The sequence below is a fragment of the Henckelia pumila genome, chromosome 1, assembly GCF_033568475.1.
Source record: "Henckelia pumila isolate YLH828 chromosome 1, ASM3356847v2, whole genome shotgun sequence".
In the NCBI taxonomy this organism is placed as follows: domain Eukaryota; kingdom Viridiplantae; phylum Streptophyta; class Magnoliopsida; order Lamiales; family Gesneriaceae; genus Henckelia; species Henckelia pumila.
Window position 1 is genome coordinate 49,041,154 of NC_133120.1, and position 19,041 is coordinate 49,060,194.

At 35.4% G+C, this 19,041-nt stretch overlaps 2 protein-coding genes and 2 long non-coding RNA genes across 4 annotated transcripts; 1 reads left to right on the forward strand and 3 right to left on the reverse strand.

Annotated features, from left to right (window-relative positions):
• Positions 1 to 2,366: 2,366 nt before the first annotated feature.
• Positions 2,367 to 4,051, reverse strand: LOC140879465 (uncharacterized). Its single transcript, XR_012149434.1, has 5 exons — positions 3,949 to 4,051; positions 3,803 to 3,872; positions 3,618 to 3,725; positions 3,434 to 3,520; positions 2,367 to 2,516 (listed from the first exon to the last, which is right to left on the reverse strand). It is a non-coding gene; the product is annotated as an uncharacterized lncRNA (long non-coding RNA).
• A 4,496-nt stretch (positions 4,052 to 8,547) lies between these two features.
• On the reverse strand, positions 8,548 to 10,704 carry LOC140862188 (uncharacterized). The gene has a single exon (XM_073265195.1). It carries the CDS (start codon positions 10,702 to 10,704, stop codon positions 8,548 to 8,550), a length of 2,157 nt encoding a protein of 718 aa, XP_073121296.1.
• Positions 10,705 to 10,770: 66 nt separating this feature from the next.
• Positions 10,771 to 12,364, reverse strand: LOC140877015 (uncharacterized). Its single transcript, XR_012149222.1, has 3 exons — positions 12,209 to 12,364; positions 11,906 to 11,964; positions 10,771 to 10,823 (listed from the first exon to the last, which is right to left on the reverse strand). It is a non-coding gene; the product is annotated as an uncharacterized lncRNA (long non-coding RNA).
• A 974-nt stretch (positions 12,365 to 13,338) lies between these two features.
• On the forward strand, positions 13,339 to 14,436 carry LOC140862195 (germacrene A synthase-like). The gene is made up of 3 exons (XM_073265201.1): positions 13,339 to 13,658; positions 13,916 to 14,134; positions 14,304 to 14,436. Exons 1-3 carry the CDS (start codon positions 13,339 to 13,341, stop codon positions 14,434 to 14,436), a joined length of 672 nt encoding a protein of 223 aa, XP_073121302.1.
• Positions 14,437 to 19,041: the final 4,605 nt, after the last annotated feature.

A 19,041-nucleotide genomic window follows, 5' to 3' on the forward strand; every position in this document is an offset into this window, starting at 1 on the left:
AAAAAATGATTAGTAAAGTTAATATTTTGTTTATCAGAGTGCGCAGCAGAAGCATGACTTTTGGGATACTGAAACTTGGGAACTAGATGGGTGATCGTGGATAGACTCACCAAGTCAGCTCATTTCTTGCCGGTGAGGACTACTTACTCGTTGACACAGTATGCAGAGCTTTATATCAAGGAGATTGTTAGACTGCATGGTATACCAGTGTCGATAGTATCAGACAGGGATCCGAGATTTACATCTGCTTTCTAGAAGAGTTTGCACACAGCATTGGGGACTAGATTATTATTCAGTACAACGTTCCATCCCCAGACAAATGGTCAGTCTGAGAGAGTGATCCAGGTTCTTGAGTTACTAAGAGCTTGTGTCATCGACTTTCAGGGCTCTTGGGAGACTAGATTGTCGTTGGTGGAGTTTACCTATAACAACGGCTTTCAGGCATCTATAGATATGGCTTCTTATGCAGCTCTCTACGGGAGGAGATGCAGATCTCCCGTGCATTGGGATGAGGTTGGCGAGAGGATTCTACTTGGTCCCGAGATTGTACAGTAAACTGCAGACATTGTGATTCAGATTCGGAATCGTATGAGGACTGCTCAGAGTCGTCAGAAGAGTTATGCTGATACTCGACGACGGGATCTCGAATTTGTTGTTGGCGATCATGTGTTTCTGAAGATATCACCTATGAAAGGGGTGATGAGATTTGGTCGAAGAGGTAAGCTGAATCCGAGGTATATTGGGTCTTTTGAGATCTTGGAGAGAGTTGGCACGTTGGCCTACCGTTTGGCCTTGCCACCCGGGGCTTGCGGCAGTGCACAACGTCTTCCATGTATCTATGCTACGGAGATACATCACGAACCCGTCGCATGTATTGGATTACGAGCCTTTGCGGTTAGCACCGAATCTAGTGTTTGAGGAGAGGCCTGTTCGGATCTTAGCTAGAGAGGAGCGGAGATTGAGGACGCGGGTCATACCGAGGGTCAAAGTCCAGTGGGTGAATCATTCCGAGGAGGAAGCCACTTGGGAGACCGAGGCAGACATGAGGACTCGCTACCCGGAGCTATTCGGGCAAGTACTTTAATTTCGAGGACGAAATTCAATTTAAGGGGGGGGGGGGGGGGAGAATTGTAACACCCGGAAATTTTAAAACGTAAATCCGCATGCATAATTAGGAGAAATTAATTTTTTAATTAAGGGTTAAATGTATTTATATGATATTATGTGATTTATATGCATGATTTAATTTATTTTAGCATTTAACCCATAATTATGGAAATTCTAGATTTTTAAGGAATTTAATATTTTGATCGCGTAGACGGGACCGCGGACGGACGAGATACCAAAATTCTTAGCCAAAAATATTTTATGAGTTTTATGAGCCTTAAAATAATATTTTAAGGTATTTTGTCAAAAAAATTTTAGTATTTACTTATATATTTATTTAAGAATTAATTTTTGGCCAAAATAAGTCATTTTAATGACTTTTATTGATCTTTAAAAATCCTTTAATATTATATTTCGGGATTTATTATTATATATGAGATTAGTAGGTATTTTTAAAAGTTTAAAATCTTATATTTATGTTATATTATCTACCTCATTAATTTATATTAGTTATTATCCTAAATTAATCCTAATTATCAAAATTTAAAACTAAAACCTACCCTACCCTAACTCCATTCAGTCGACCCCAACTTTCCCTCACCCCACTATCACGTTTCAGCAGACTCCCAGCAGCCCACTACAAGAAAAATGGCCTACGACAACGCTTTTTTCGCGTTGTTAATGACCCCAAAAAAGCATTGTCGTAGCCAGTGTTGTAAAAGACCACGCTCAAAGACAACGCGGAAAAAGCGTTGTGGTTTTCGGAAAAAACAACGCTTAAAAAAGCGTCGTGGTATTTGGATACGACAACGCTTAAAAAGCGTTGTCGTATCTATTAAAAGCGTTGTGGTATTTTGATATTACAACGCTTTAGTACACTGAGGAAGCGTTGTCGTAGATTCAATCCACAACGCTTTATATGCGTTGTGATTTCTACAAACAACAACGCTTTTGCAGCGTTGTTGTTTGTAGAAATCACAACGCAGATAAAGCGTTGTGGATTGAAGCTACGACAACGCTTTCTCCGTGTAAAAAAGCGTTGTGCTTGGCAGATGTTGCTTAAAAAATCATTGTGCTACCAATAAAAAACGTTGTCGTTAAGAACGTTGTTTTTGATTTTTTTTTCAAATTTAAATTTCTATATAAATAACACTATTAAAATACATGAAATTGCAAATCTGTGGCAAAATATTCTTATAAAAAAGTATAGAGTCATTGTGTTGCAATATATTGAAATTGCAAAGTATCAACAAGCATTTAACGCTAGCTATCTCCACAAAGATGGTGCTGCAATATTGAAAGAAAATTGTTCCTAACAATGCAATTTTTCTGAATGCGACCACAGTTAGCGACGATCTCCGCCACCAGTAAGAACCAGACGATCTCCGCCACCAGTAAGAACCAGACTTCTGAAATACAACATTAGATAACACATGTTAAATATAACATCATATCAAACCATATAAATCTAACCATAAATTTATAAATGACAACACAGTGGAAGCATATCAAACATCATGAAACAGAAAATAGACTAACAAATGTAAACCTCATAACATGGGCTGCTTTCATTTTTATGTAAATTTACAGTTCATCACACATTAATAAGATTTTTACATTTTATTACTGGGAATATTATTGGACCCTTTAGTCAATCATGACCAAGAACAAGAAGAAAATCAATGATGATTCAAAAGATAAGATAAGCCTGCTGCAGGCCTCGCCTACTGTCTAGAACATTAATTATATCATGCATGCGCAGCAACTAATTATATGAATTTTTACTTAATCGATCAAATGGATAGCAGGGGTTCTTGCTAATAGAACTGTTATGGCAGTCAAGCAGTTGGAGGGGATCGAGCAAGGCGAGAAACAGTTCAGAATGGAGGTGGCGACGATCAGTAGCACCCACCAGTTGAATCTGATGAGATTGATAGGATTCTGATCAGAAGGGAGGCATAGGCTATTAGTATATGAGTTTATGAGAAACAGTTCTTTATAAAAGTTTCTATTCACCTCTGAGGAGCAATCTGGGAAGCATTTGAATTGGGAGTATAGGTATAATATCGCACTAGGAACCGCTAAGGGAATCACAGACGCAAAGGAAAAAGAAGCATGAAAATAACGTAAACAACACACATTCGAACCAGTTTCAGAAGGCCTCGCCTACTGTCTGCTTGAAAAAAAAATATGGACAGTAGTTGCATGTGCCCAAACCACCAAATTCACGCATGTACTCCATGCACTCGAGGCTTTAATTAATTCAATGCATCCATGCATTATGATAGTTGTTGCATTATTCAAGACATAAAATACATGTGCATACCTATTCATAAACGTGTTCTTGTATACATTCTGTCAACTCTGAAAGCACCTCTTTAATTTCTTCTAACGAGTACTCACCTTTTGAGAACTGTCACATATATATTATGTTAATAAAAAATCATATAACAATAACTTTGCAAATTTAAAACAATTTAGTTGTAATTATTTGAGTTAAGAAAGATTACTATTGATCGTAGTGAAACGTTCTCGATATTCTCAACTTCTTGAATAATTTGTCTCATATATCTCATCACATAAAGACCACATTGTTTTGCATCTGGCTGCCGAGGACCCTATGGTAGTAGAGAAAAATTTTTGGTGACAAATTTAGATATTTAAACATAATATATTAAACATAAATTATGCATACCTGTACTACTACCCACATAGCATTCTTTCTACCCTTCCTTCCTTTGTTTGAGTTAAACAATCGCAAGGCCCTTCAATATACTTGATATATGAGTTTTTGTATGAGTGAAATAAATATTTGATAAAAATAAATAAATATAAACTCACATATCCACTACATATTTCCAATCATCATCACGAATGCGGTGACTTAAGGAATCCAACACATAAATAACATCCTTGTATGGTTGAATAACAGTGAGAATCCAATTATAGCTACGCAAAAAAAACATAATTAGTGCTTCTAATTCAATAAATAATCGAAATAAAGCAACCAAATTGATATTTAAATTTTTACTTACCCGATATTACATGGCGCCAAAACTAGTTGATCAACCGATGCACCACTCAGTCTATCTGCTAAAGCACTCGCCCTTTGGTTCAACCTTTCAAGCTTACTCTTTTTGTCATGTGTAGTTTCTCCCATATCCGAGATTCTGTGTGGATTCACAAATCTGAATTTTCCTTCCTTGTTATCTTCCAACATTTTTTTGTAAAGATACCTTTCATTGTAAATATAATAAAATAAAAATGAATGTAAGCAAAAATATGAAGTTGATGTATTACTTAGCTTAAAACCCAAAAAACTTACCATATATAGGCAATTACACAATTGCCTGATATTGGCCCAACATGATACAAACCATCAATGTCCTCACAGTGCAAAAGAATTACACAATCATCATCGAACACCTCACGATCTAAACGCAGTGATATAAATCTTCCTTCACCCAAAGCATGCTTGCTATAACAATACATCATATGTAGTGACAGTGGGACAGAAGGTGACACAACATGTTTCTCTTTGGGTGGTGCCAAATCCTTCTTTCGAGGCTTCTATTAATTGTAAATACATACAAGTTAGATAGGTTGAATAATGAATAAAGTTGCAATATCACATATACCTTATCTTGCTCCACTATCAAGTGTTGTGGCCAAGCCACATGGGTTCCAAGAGCATCGCCCACTACTTCACATTCATTTGCAATAGAAAATGGCAAAGGCGCTGATTTATCAACTACTACATCAATAGAGACTCGGTAGCAATTCTTTGGTAATGGAACCCCATGAAGCAACTTTTGAGGATCAACACAAATAATTGTACCATAAGCAACAATATTTGTGCTAGATTCCAAAGTTAATGCAGCTGATTTACCCTAAAAAAGACAAATAGACATGTCAATAAGTTTTATTACATCTATTTAATATGACTCAAACTATTGTCATACCTGTAAAGCATCGACTTTGCTCAAAATCAGCACGTCTTCATAATCATTGTCTTCCATCTTGGCTTGGTTAACTTGATTTTTCACTGAGCAACTGCCTTTGTCATCCATTAAAATGTCGCGTGCACCCATGTTATGCATCATTTCCTCAAGTCTTTGTAAGCGTGCACCTTGTTCAGAAATTATTCTATTTGCTTCCATCAACTTCATTTCATGCTCCACGAGTACATCTGTGGGAACTCCACTGCTCTTCAATGTTCTGCCAGCATTGAAATATAAGGTTGGAGTGACATGACCTCCAATCCCCCTCACACGCCCATCATATTCTTTGGTCTCAAGTGCTTTTGTAAGGATATCCTCTTTTGTCCCTTCAATTCTCAGCACACCATCTCTTTTTTGTTGGATATAATCATCATGTCATGCAAATTAAAAGAATAATTACTAAAACAATTGTCATTTCAAAAAACATGCTGATTTTCTAAAATGTGAATTCACTTACAATCTTTTGTACTCTTTGCGTCAAATCCTCCCCTTCAAAGTCTCCTGCTTTGTTGGCTCGTCCTTTCTTCCACATAATAGCCCTGTTAATGTCATCATCGTCACCTAATTCAGCCGCCTACAAGGAAGAAAAATAAAATAACACATGTGAATAAATTGTATGTGAATAATTTGGATGGTTTGTAAAGAAATACTTACTATTTCAGACGCAAATCATGCATATCCCTTGCGTGAAAGCCGATGAGGATATACGTTTTGTTTTCTTCTATCTTTTTGTTGCTCACTTAGTTTCTAGTCATTTCAAATATGCGACAAGTCAAATTTGAATAATAGTTAAAGAAGGACTTTTGGTTGATTATGTACAAATTATAAAATAATAAAAAATCTTACAATGAAGTCTCCAGACATACGACTGATGACAAACGCACTCCAATCATCTTTTGGTATACCATGACCAGCAGGTGGCTCATACAACTCCTCAGGTTTATCAAGCTTGCCTAAAATAAACGTCTGCGTAAGATGGGCTTTGTATTGACGCCACTTAATGTTTGCTGATCTCAAACAACCCTTCTTCCACTTTGCGTCAACATTATATGACAACTACAAATAACAAAAGCGAGAATACATTAGAAATTAATAACATAATAATATTAAATATATCCTATATTTTAATACATGATAAATTACTTACATTAACCGAATCCCATATCAATTCTTTAACATCTATTGGAACTTGCTTCCATGTCTTGTAAGAAATCTTGACCTTTTCCCGTGCAACCATGCCAATGTAACTCTGCATTCCAATAGCAGCTTCTCCCATTTTTGCTTCTTTCACTAATATTTATTGTTTGCAATTGTAGAGGGCAGAACCAACTTCACTAATCTGATTCTGCAAAAAATTTAATCTGCCATTAGCAAAGTGAGTGATTCTAACAAAAAGTTTTAACAAGACTGAAGTTAATAGAATCTATGAGACGAATGGCACATAACAGATAGATTTAACATCAATATAAGATGAAAAAGTTCAGCACAAAACATAAGCAGACCTAATTTTTATACTAATTGTTGGCTGATGGTGCAACTCTTTGTATTGCAAGCCACCTTTCTAGTCATCACAAATTCGTAGGGATAAAAGAAAGAGCTGAGCTAAGGAGTTCCTCAACTAAGTTCAAGGTATCATCTGGGTTGAGTTTTTCAGCTCAACTGGAATTAAAGGATCAAACTGAGCTGGGACATTTCCCTGCTCAACTTATCTCCACTCAGCTGACATCGATCCATGCAATATACAAAGTATTACTGTGGGGCCTTGCCAATCATCTAAGGGCTTGTCCCGAAGGATATATGGATATCCACATTAAAAGAAAAAAACCAAAATTACATTAATTTAGGGAAAACCAACGAGTATGCAACATTACTGGTATAAACTACAGAGATAAGCCATTCACAAAAATAAAGATACTCACAGATGAATACACTATCCCTACGAGCTCAAGAAAACCTGGGAGTAAAGGAACTTTGTCGATGGCCTGTTTTCAAATCAAAGACAGTGGACAGAAATTAAAAGATGAATTAAACCGTTAAATCAAATAAAATATATTGAAAATAAGTGCTTGCTATTCTACAGTTCAAACCAGATTTAGCCCCAAAAAAGCAGAAAAAACTTTGAAACAGCAGACGCTAATCAGGAACTGCTTTGCTTCGTTGGGCAGCTTTATATTTGTTCTCCAACAGCTTTTCAGAAGCCAAAACCTACAGCAAATACAAGCACTGATAAGTATTCGCTAGTTGTCGAACTCTTTCCTGTAAACTTTTAGATGCATTATGTAATCACAAATAAATGCATTGTCTAGAAATAAGAAAGAAATATAGGCAACAACAAAAAATAAGAACAATTCATGTAAGATAGAAGTACTCTCAATATCCAAGAACTACTAATTTGCCATTGTTCGATTACTGAATGTCAAAAAATATCTGATCATAACTAACAATGTCAAACAAGCATCTTCAAAGCGTAAATAACATCTCAATGTAAATTTTTTACAAATTCATCTCAAATGTGAAACTTAAGTACTTAATTATTTTCAACCCAAATCCCATCACAGTCTTCACGAATGCATGGTTCATTGTCATCTGCAACATCAACATCCATTGGTGCTAACCCTCTGCTAGAAGACTGATAATGCATTGCAGTTTCTTCCAACTCTTCACCCTTTGTGTATTCAAAGTACTCCCTACTTGGAGTCGCAAGTACAACACTCCATAAAGGATCTTCAGGAGCTTCAATGTAAAAAACTTGCTTCGCTTGGCTCGCTAAAATAAATGAATCAGATTTGTATCCAATTCTATGGAGGTTGACCAACGTGAATCCAAGATCATCTACCTTGATACCATTACTATTCTCCACCCAATTACATTTAAACATCGGAATTTGAAATTTGTGGTAATCAACCACCCATATTTCTTGTATTACTCCATAAAAAACCATATCTGACACGATAGGATGTTTATCCTTTGCACTAGAAACTTGCATTGTCTTTGCAACTAAGCTGACTCCGGAGTTTTGAACAACTCGCATATCATCACGCTCTCTTGTAGCATAAGTAACCCCATCAATCAAATAACTAGAGTACTTTAAGACTTGCTTGGAAGGTCCACGCGCCATCCACTTTAATCTTTCGGGTACTTGATAAGTGGAATGATCATCAACACGTGCAACCTATATTATTTATGTGATAACTTATTATTTATGCACAATCATGATAATAAATGTACGCCAATTGTGATAATAAATGAACTCACACGATCAAGCAACCAGGTACTAAACGTTCGGTTATGCTCATCCTGTAACCACCTCTTGGACTTAGCCCTTTGTGGAAATCTTGCATTCAAATATGCCATGTGTTCCCTATTCAAATTATTATTACGAGTAAGCAAACATGTAGATTTAAGAAAACTTAATGAACATATTAGTAAGTGGAAGAAATTACTCAATATAGCGATCAGTGTCAACATCATTTTCCAATACATAACGATGTGCTTGTTTCAACTCATCCTCAGCAATGGATTGCACAATTGCAACCGACAAAGGTTTAGTAAGTTCTATTTGTCGATGACTTGTAGGGATCCCAATTGTGTGCAAACTACCAAGATAGTCTGAGCAAAATTCAACCGCCTCTTCAGCAATATAACATTCAGCCATGCAACCTTCCGGTCTATTGCGATTTCGCACATAACCTTTCAAAATCTTCATGTATCTTTCAAAGGGATACATGTACCTATACCAAACTGGGCCACATAATTTCACCTCTCGCACAAGATGAACTGTTAAATGAATCATTATGTCAAAAAACGAAGGTGAAAAATACTTTTCAAGTAAACACAATATGATCACAATCTCTCTCTGCAGCTCATCCAACTTTGAGGGATTCATCACTTTATTACATAGCTCATTGAAGAAGAAGAACAAACGAGTGATAGAGTCTCTGACATGTTTGGGCAAGACACCACGTATGGCCACTGGAAGTAATTGCTGCATTAAAGTGTGGTAGTCGTGTGACTTAAGGCCAACAAGTTTCAAGTCCTTCATCGAAACAAAGTTTTTAACGTTGGATGAGTAACATGTAGGTAATTGCATTCCACACAAAGAATTCAAAATCTTTCTTTTCTCATCTTTTGTAAGTGTATAACATGCTGCTGGCAGAAAAGATTTCTTCTCCCCCATCACTGGAGCCAAATCTGTCCTCAAATTCATTTCAGCAAGGTCTAATCTAGCTGCAATTCCATCCTTTGTTTTTCCCGGAATGTCAAGCAACGTACCGAGAAGACTTTCATAGACGTTCTTTTCTATATTCATCACATCAAGAACATGTCTAACATATAGATGTTTCCAATACTCAAGTTCAAAGAAAATTGATTTCTTTTTGAAGGATGGTTTTACATAATCCTTCGTGGACTGAATCTTCTTTCTCATTTTTCCCCAATGACAATGAATTCCATCGACTTTTTTTAACACTTCATCGCCACTCAATGGTTTGGGTGCAGGGTTGAACTCTTGGTACCCATTAAATGCCTTTCTTTGCCTTAGATAAGGATGATTTGCAGGTAGAAACCTTCTATGGCCTGTGTACGACATTTTCCTGCTATGTTTCAACCTTGTTGAATATGTTTCTTCACCACAAATCGGACATGCGTGATATCCTTTCACAATACATCCTGACATGTTTCCATATGCAGGAAAGTCATTGATGGTCCACAGCAAGACAGCTCTGAGCGAGAAGGTTTCTTGTCTATATGCATCATATGCTTCAACACTTGTATCCCATAGGAATTTCAAGTCATCGATTAGAGGTGCTAAGTAAACATCGATATCATTTCCTGGTTGTTTGGGACCAGAAATCAACATTGTGAGCATCATAAATTTTCTCTTCATACACAACCACGGGGGAAGATTGTAAGTGATCATTAAAACTTGCCAACAACTATATGTAGAACTCATCATACCATGGGGATTGATCCCGTCAGCTGAAATGGACAATCTAAGATTTCTTGAATCAGCAGCAAAATTTGGCCACTTGTGATCTACTAATTTCCAAGAAGGTGCATCAGCTGGATGGCGTAAGTATCCGTCATTAAGTCTTTTATCAGCATGCCAAGTCAGCTCCTTGGAAAACTCCTTATTCCAAAACATTCGTACAAATCTCGGAATTGGAGGGAAGTACCATAGAACCTTTGCAGGAACTCCTTCCTTTATCGTATCTTTTTGGCCCATCTTCCACCTTGACATCCCACAAGTAGGACAACTGTTCATGTCCTCATACTTCTTCCGGTATAAGATGCAATCATTAGGACAAGCATGGATTTTCTCATAAGTAATCCCTAATGCACACAAGCTTTTCTTTGCATCGTAGAAAGATAAAGGCAATTCGTTGTCATCTGGAAGCATTTCTCCTAACAAATTGAGTAGGTCGGTGCAAATTTTGTCACTCCAACTATATTTGGCTTTCAAGTTGAATAATTTTACAACTGCAGATAACCTTGTAAATTTACTGCATCCAGGATATAAAGGTTTCTCAGCATCTTCAAGTAGATTTTTGAATGTGGTTGGATTCTCAGCATAACTATCAAATGCAGCATGCACCATATCTATTGGTTCCTCGGCATCAAACTTTGGTACATCTTCCCTTTCTTGATCACGATCATTATTTGAGTTCTTCATCGCAGACCTTTCACCATGCCATATCCAAGTATGATATGTCAAATCTATACCATTAAAATACACGTGTGCCCTTATAGTCTCTACCTTTTTCTTCTTCAGATTACCACATTTTGTACATGGACAAGATATTGCTTCCCGATCCTCGGCATTTTTTATTGCAAATTTCAAGAAAGACTCTACTCCATGCTCATATTCCCTTGATAACCGAGACTTTGACATCCATTCTTTTAGTAAGTAACACTATAGAGAATAAAATATATAATGTTAATATGTATATTTTCAAGCTGATGATAACCAAGACTTTGGCATCCATTCTTTGTCAATTTCAGGGGACGCAAAGCACATCATTGGCAATTTCAGGGAACTTCTTAAAGAGCTTTAGTATTTTCTGATTCTGATTTTTATACATATCATTGGCAATTTCAGGGAACGCAAAACAAATAATCCATCTTCTGTTTCACCAATTGAGAAGCATATTCATTTAAATAGAAAACAAATAATTACATAGGTTAGCCAAACATTAACTAGAATAGCCATCAGCTGGAGTTGGTAGTAATTTGGTGAGAAAAATGAGGTATAACTCAAAGATCATCACCAAAAAAAAAACAAAAAGGCTGTTATGCCAATTTAAAACAGTTGCCTTGCATGTTCAGGCATAATATATTCTACGGTTTTTATCATGTCAGCATGAACCAGAAAATAAATAAGCATCCACATTTAAACTACAAAATAAAGAATTAAAAAATAATTTTAATAGTCAGCTTAATGGTCAGCAACAAGATAAAGCAGTTCATAGAGTTGGCTACAGAATCGCCAAATATTGGAAGAAATAAAATGTCTAAACAGAAGGGTACCTTCTTGAATTTCATATTTTAAATCAACAGAAAGATCTCTTAAACACAAAAGTTAATGGAAAAGTTAATGTCAACCCATGCAAACAAAAAAAATTATATGTTAATGGAAAAGAAATCATAATTTAAACCAACTTGAATCAAATCCACGACATTAAGTTAATCATCAAAATTGATTTCTAATGATGCTCCTTTAAATTTTAATCTCCATATGGAAATAAGAAACAGGACAATGGGAAATTAAGCGTGCTTCCTCAAAAGCAAAACAAGCATACCTGCTGGCCTCTATCAATGGAAGATGATCATTGTGTGGTTTTTCTATCACATTTTGTACCTGGAAATCCATAAATCATTGCATCATTATCATCTGTTGTACAAGTTTTCCTAGACCATCTTTCTAGGCACATAAACTCATGAAAGGGTGAAGAATCTGAGACATATGAAGGCATCTTAGAGCAGTAGATTGATATTTTGCATAGTGGGAACATATATTTTAAACAAAAATGTATATGAAACTTTAGCTACAGCAAACCTTGTGGTTTTGATAATTCCAATGACAATCAATCCTCAATTCTTACCAAAGAAAATGCAGATTCAGTAACTCTTGACTTTCTGGGGGTTGCTTTTTCAAATTCTGCGGCAATATGACAGTGAGCAGCTCTGGTTTTTTAGCACGAAGAGCTCCTCTGATTACGGCAATATTAGTACATGAAGCTCCTGATGTATAAATATGATTTTTCTGCAGAAAAAGAATATGGTTTTGAGACAAGAATTCATACAGAAAATCATGGATATAAATGAGTGGACATCATAAAGAAAAAGAATCAACAGTTAAAGTGATAAGTCAGATTGAAAAATTCCAAAAAGAAGTCACATTTATGTTTACTCATTCCTTCTCAGCCATTTGGATAACTCAGTTTAAGAGAATTCACTTTGAATGGTCTAGGTTCATAAAAAGATAAATTCATCACAAATAAGTAAATAATTTACTGGATATTCAAGCTACTACCATGGAACAAAATCAAGTCTCACATGCTTCTAATAAAAGATTGAATAAATGCAATGATTGAAGGACATGGACCCATTTAAGGGGATCTCCATTTTTCCATAGAACTCGCAATTCTAAAGTTTACTGACTACCTTGAATTAATAAATTCAATGCTATACTAAGTGGAGCACTCGGTCTCAACAAAGCTAGTGGACGCCCCTTTGGCTCTACAATTTTGGGAAGCCAAGTGTTAACAACAGTTTTTCATTAATTTTTTTTCTTTACGAAAATTGATTCTATAATCATATGGATTCAAGAAAACCAACAGAATATACCAATACAAAATCATAATCTCAGTTTCTATATTAACAAATTTTTGATGTAATCACAGCCATGTTTCTCTGGATTAAAGTAGTGTCAGGGATTTTCTTCTAGGAACTGCTTTCTGTTCTTCCATTATAGAATTTTGAAATTCTGTGAAGGAAAATTTAAAGTAATTGTATTATTTCTCTGAAGAACAAAAATTTATGTAGTTTATTTGCTGTAATCACTGCCCTGTCTTCCCAAATATTATACAGGTTGGTTATCATGAATGATTGGAATATCAAAGCTTCCTCGAAAAATTGCTAAAGTTTTGGTAAATACATAAACTTTGACGAGAAAATAAAAAAAAAAAAATTGGCAGCAACCACATCACACTATCACAGCAAGAAAAGGCAGATGAAAACGTGTACCAAAACAAAGTGTGAAGCAACAATCTTTCATCCGAGGTTGGCCATACTAGAAGATGCCCTTGTTTTCACTAAAAACTGCCTCAAATCCATGGCACCAAACCTCAAGCATTCTCCCCTCAAGAAACAAGTAGAACATGCCCTTGTCCAAGCTTTACATTTCGGGTATCTAAGATTTGAGTTGTACCATTACATTTGTGTCTATGAAGAATATGAATACTTGAGGGATGAATCGCTTCTCAAGTTTGCCAAATTGGACTACAATGCATTGCAAATGCTGCACAAAAAAGAACTCTGTGAACTCTCGAGGTAACATTGCTCTCAATAACGTAATGACAATTAGTGCAAATTAAATCTGGCCACAACATGCAACTAACCGTGGGAGAGGAATACCTTCGGATGAAAATTTTCATATTTATGAGCTATCTGCGTGTTTAGTTCTCTTATTATATATCAGAAATGTTGGCAATCATGTTCAGGAGCTGAACGGCAATAGTTTGATTTTAAATCAACTTTGAAATTGAAATACATTAGGTTAATTATATATTTTTTAATTTGTTTCACAGGTGGTGGAAAGAATTGAACCTTACATCTAAACTTCCTTATGCTAGAGACAGACTTGTTGAGTGTTACTTTTGGGCTGTGGGAACATATCATTTGCCTAAGTATTCTCGAGGCCGAGTCATGTTGACGAAAAACTTGAAAATGCTATCTGTACTCGACGACACATTTGACGTTTATGGTACAAAGGAAGAATTAGAAGCCTTTACCAAGGCAATTCAAAGGTAAAAGAAAGCATAAATAGCTCTAGTAAGTAATAAACATAAATCGTATCTACTTGACAATATTATGGTCATGTTTATAGTTTGTGTCACTTAACCATTGCTCATGGTTGCTAAGACCAATTCATCCCAATTGCTAGCTTAATAATTAATTCATTGTTGGTTGTTTCAGGTGGGATATTAAAGAGATTGATCTACTGCCGGAGTATATGAAACCACTTTATTCCACCATGTTGACACTCTTTGAGGAATTTAAGGAAGAACTAGCTGCAGAAGGAAGATCAATTGCAACAAGCATTCACTAAATAATGAAACAATCGAGAGAATTTATCTAAAAAAGATCAAGGAAATAAATTATTTTCCCTGCAACCCACAAACACCTACTCTACAACAACAAAGGAAATCAAAAAGGCGAAACAGGATTGTTCATAAACAGTGAGACACAAAATTTTATAAATCAAGAAGGAGAGAAAGGGATCGTAATCGAGAAGGGGGAGAAGTCTGATTTGGGGATTTGGGACGAATAGATAACATAGTTTTGTACGAAGCCTGCAATACACTCACTGAAAAATGCCAGATTTTAGAATACAAAATCAAAGGGAACAAAATACGATAAAAGTTTCCACATACTTTGAGGAAACCAATTCTCCAAAGAGAAACAATGGCAAATAAACAAACAAACATACTCATTAAAATGCGACAAGAGTAAAATTCTCAAACAGATAGAAGGCATTCTACTCACCAAATTCTTGCCAGCACTTGCGTTGGATTCGCGACTCTTGGAGGTGAGTCCCGTGAGGGTATACGCATATAAACCCAAGTTGGAAGGAAATTAGAGCTCTTCCACTGGTGGTTGTTCCCTCAAGAAATAAAAGAAGCCGAGGAAATCGATTGCAAATTTAGAGCTCTTGGAGAAGGCTTGTCGGAGATCACTTCAAAATTCGTCTAAGAATCGAGCAAAAATTGACATGGGATTTTCAATTGAAAGAGAGAAAAGGAGAAAGGCTAGGGATCAGACGCGAGAAGAGAAGGAATCGGGAAGCGTTTGATTTGGGGATCTGGTTAATATTATTTATTTTATGATTTATTTTAAATAAAAATAATACATTTTCTACAACACTATTTAAAAAGGGTTGTTATACATGAAAAAAAAACGCTAATAGACAACGCTTTTAAAAGCGTTGTCTTTGACCCCAAAAAAAGTCTATTCCACAACGCTTTGTAAATAAAGCGTTGTCTTTCTTAAATAAAAAACATATAACGACAACGCTTTTAGTAAAAAGCGTTGTCTCACTAGTAGAAAAATCGCATAAGACTTCGGTTATTAACCGAAGTCGTAGGAACTTAATTACCAAAGTAGTGTCACGTGAAGTAATAGGGTACTTTTTTACTTCGCTGAATCACCGAAGTCTTATACCTTAAATTACCGAAGTCTTTGGTCATTTTTTGGAGGCAGAATTGGACCGATGCCGAAGTAAAAACATATATTTTACTTCGCTTATTTCATAAGTTACGAAGTCAAACATATGCTTCTACTTCGGTAATTAATGAATTTAATGAAGTAACAACTATGATTATACTTCGGATGGTATACAAAGTGAAAGATTGTGTTTTACTTCGTTAATTTATTTTATCACCGAAGTAAAATGCAATCTTCTACTTCGCTTATTAATGAAATTACTGAAGCCATAGAATAGTTTTTTACTTCATCAATTTCATTAACAGACGAAGTGATATAATATCTTTTACTTCGTTAATTTTCTATATTACCGTAGTAAAATGCATTCTTCTACTTCGTCTATTAATAAAATTGCCGAAGTAATAAAATTTGTTTTACTTCGGTATTTTGATTAATATACGAAGTAGAAGATAATGATTTACTTCCATATTTGTCGATTACTAAAATTGCCGAAGCAATAAAATACATATGACTGCAGCATTTAAATCAACAATGAAGTAAATTCTTCGATTTACTACGTTGATACTAAAATTGCTGAATTAATAGAACACATTGCTTGTAAATTAAAATTTAGGTACAATAATGCCATAAATATATTTTTGAAACTTAAAATACACTAATAATAAATTCATCCCAAAACGACAAGCATACATAAGTCAACAAGTCTATCTACCAAAATAACGCGAAATTATATGCACATATCCACACGTACTTTCTCAAAACTAAACGTGTACACATCCACACGTATTTCCTCAAAAGAATTTAATATCCCAACGTGAATGACATATTTAAGCACCTACATGCGAGTAGACAAATTCACTCCATTCACTTCTAACTTCTTCAAATTGTTCTTGACTGTAACACTGATTCTTGATGCATCCTGCAAACTGACATTCAAAAAAATATAGGAATGTCACGGTAAACCAACAAGGCAGCAGTTGCAAAATGAAATCCAAAACAAAGAATAAGCAACAATCTATTTGGTATGCATGTTGACATGTATGATCAGCTAGTTATGGGTTTTAAAACTTGCCACAAAAATTGTTGTTCAAGATCATCTTTGCTTAAAACAATCCATACACGGTTGAAATTAAATGATTATATTGACACTTTTAAAATAGATTTGTTCAAAACATAAATAATTAGAATCCTTTAGCTTATCCACATGTAATAGGAGAAGCATTACACCTGGAATAAAGAGACAATCTCATCCTATCATGTTCAGGATGGAATCAGTGTTTGAAACTTAGGGTTGCAACAAATCAAGCCATTTTAAAAGACTCACCACTGTCTGACGACCATTTACCATTACTATCTTCTCATCAAGTGTATTACTTTCTGATAACCATACTTCAAAGGGCCCAAGAACTCTTTCAGTCTGGTTTACGAGATTCAAGCGTGCCTAAATAAGGATATCAAGAATGTGAATGATTAAGCTTAGACATAGTGAATCATGCATTAAAAAAAATAACTTATACTGTGTTTTGTGCATGGCTAAAAGAATATAAATTTCCAGCGACCTCACTTGGCAATGGTACAGTTGTGATCAGCACTCTTGAGGCCACCATTTACATAATTTAGCAGGCAAACTCTAATAAACAGAAGGACAATCCTAAGGGCCACTTTTCTGTGAGAATGCTCATTTTGTGACTACCAAAACAAACGGGAAATCCAAGCTTTATCCTTCAGCGGGATAAAAATATAATTGATGTTGTTCTTCATAATAAAATAGCTCGATCATAAGTCATTATTTAAAAATAGCAAAGGCATGAGGACATTTCTTCACAAAAGGGGGACCAAATATGAATTAAGTAAGAAGTTCAATAAATGCATACGACCATATCTAGAAAAGTATGGAGGTTACCACAAAAGGTTTCTCCATTATAATGACGGAAGGCACCTCAATAGCTTGCAATTCAATCTCCTTGCGTGTGATGGGCTGCAAAGGAGTAAATAATGATAGCGGTAAGAATAGAAAAATGTGATACTAAAAAAATCTACGTTATTAACTCTTTTGTTAGGGCATTTGTTTACCCTTTTGTCTGCTGCGGATTTCTTGCCCGCCTTTTGTAACCATTAACTTACTATATTAATATATCATCGTTTCTTATCCAAAAGAATATATATTAAAATATATACTTTACTGAATCAGCCCTTCACACCAAAACCAAAGTATTCAGACCCTAAATATGGTCAAATTACAATAGACAATTCCATTAGTGTTGACTTCTAATTATTGAATTAGATATCAGTGAAAAGATTTCATTTTAAATAATGTTTGTCATTTCAGATGTATCTAGTCAGCAGGGGGATAAAAGTTAGAATTCAATACATGTCAAAATTTTAAAGTAAAAAACCAATAAAAAAAATCAACTTACATTTCCTAGAATATTTTGAGTCTGCAGGCGACCAGGTTCGCCCAAATTTGTTCGCCATGTTATCTGAAGCTTACCAAGAATATTACTTCCCTCAAGTTTCACTCGTGCACTGTCCTGTGATGACAACCTTAACTGATAGAGATAGTTGTAAATTCCTCCTCCAGCTCTAATGAGAATGGGTTCCTTAAACACTTTTCTGCCAAAACAATCTAGTGTTCACTTTAACTACTATAAAGAAGGTGATGCCAACACCAAGTTATATAAGTACATACTTAAATGGTTAAATTAAACCATTAAAAAGAATAAAAAACCAAGATTGCGAATTAATTAGAATAATTTTCAAAATCACCTCGTCAATAGATTGCGTTCCGAAAGGTGACTATCAGCTTTGAGCACTGTTGCAGTCCAATTCTGTGCTGGCTCAAACTCAACTTGGTCCATGCATAGATTAGATTTTGTATTATTTTCTATACAAGCCTCCAAAAAAGTGTTTTCCTGAGGGGAAGGACGATTTGACGATCATGAAAGGGAAGAAGCTCAACAGCTACCTCTAATTTACAAATATTTGCATCTCATCCGGAAAAATTAAATGCACGTTTTACTGCAACATCGAACTTTAAAACAGGTCAAAGAAAACTAGAATGCAGAGAGGTGGAACATTTAATTTCCCCAGCTTCATATTTATGATCCTATGTTTAATAACCAAATAAGAAGTGACTGAACATATATATATATAAAAAAATGATACCTCCCCAGAGAGGTGGAACACCACTGAGTAAAATATAGAGCATCACTCCCGCCACACTCCAAATATCAGCTACAGAGTCGTAATTTCAACGCAAAACTTCAGGATTTGAAACTTGTTGCAACTAATTAGATCTTTCTCCTTCCAAACTTGTTAGAATTTAAGTAACAAAGGCTGGAATGCAGAGATTGTTAACGTAGCTAAGTATCTTCGGAAAAGGGCTGATACACATCTGAAACAGTCTGTTAGGATCTGCATTTTAATGAAAAATGCAGTAACAAAACTCGCCCAACTTCGAGCTATAACATGGATTTTAGGATCTAAGTTT

Excerpts from the sequence above, each read along its gene's own strand:
- LOC140862195 (XM_073265201.1), top strand. The coding sequence starts at position 13,339 with ATGAAAACGTGTACCAAAACAAAGTGTGAAGCAACAATCTTTCATCCG. Across the intron at positions 13,659-13,915 it reads GAACTCTGTGAACTCTCGAG|GTGGTGGAAAGAATTGAACC; the intron begins GTAACATTGCTC and ends TTTGTTTCACAG. Across the intron at positions 14,135-14,303 it reads TTTACCAAGGCAATTCAAAG|GTGGGATATTAAAGAGATTG; the intron begins GTAAAAGAAAGC and ends TGGTTGTTTCAG.
- LOC140862188 (XM_073265195.1), bottom strand. The coding sequence starts at position 10,704 with ATGGTGCATGCTGCATTTGATAGTTATGCTGAGAATCCAACCACATTC.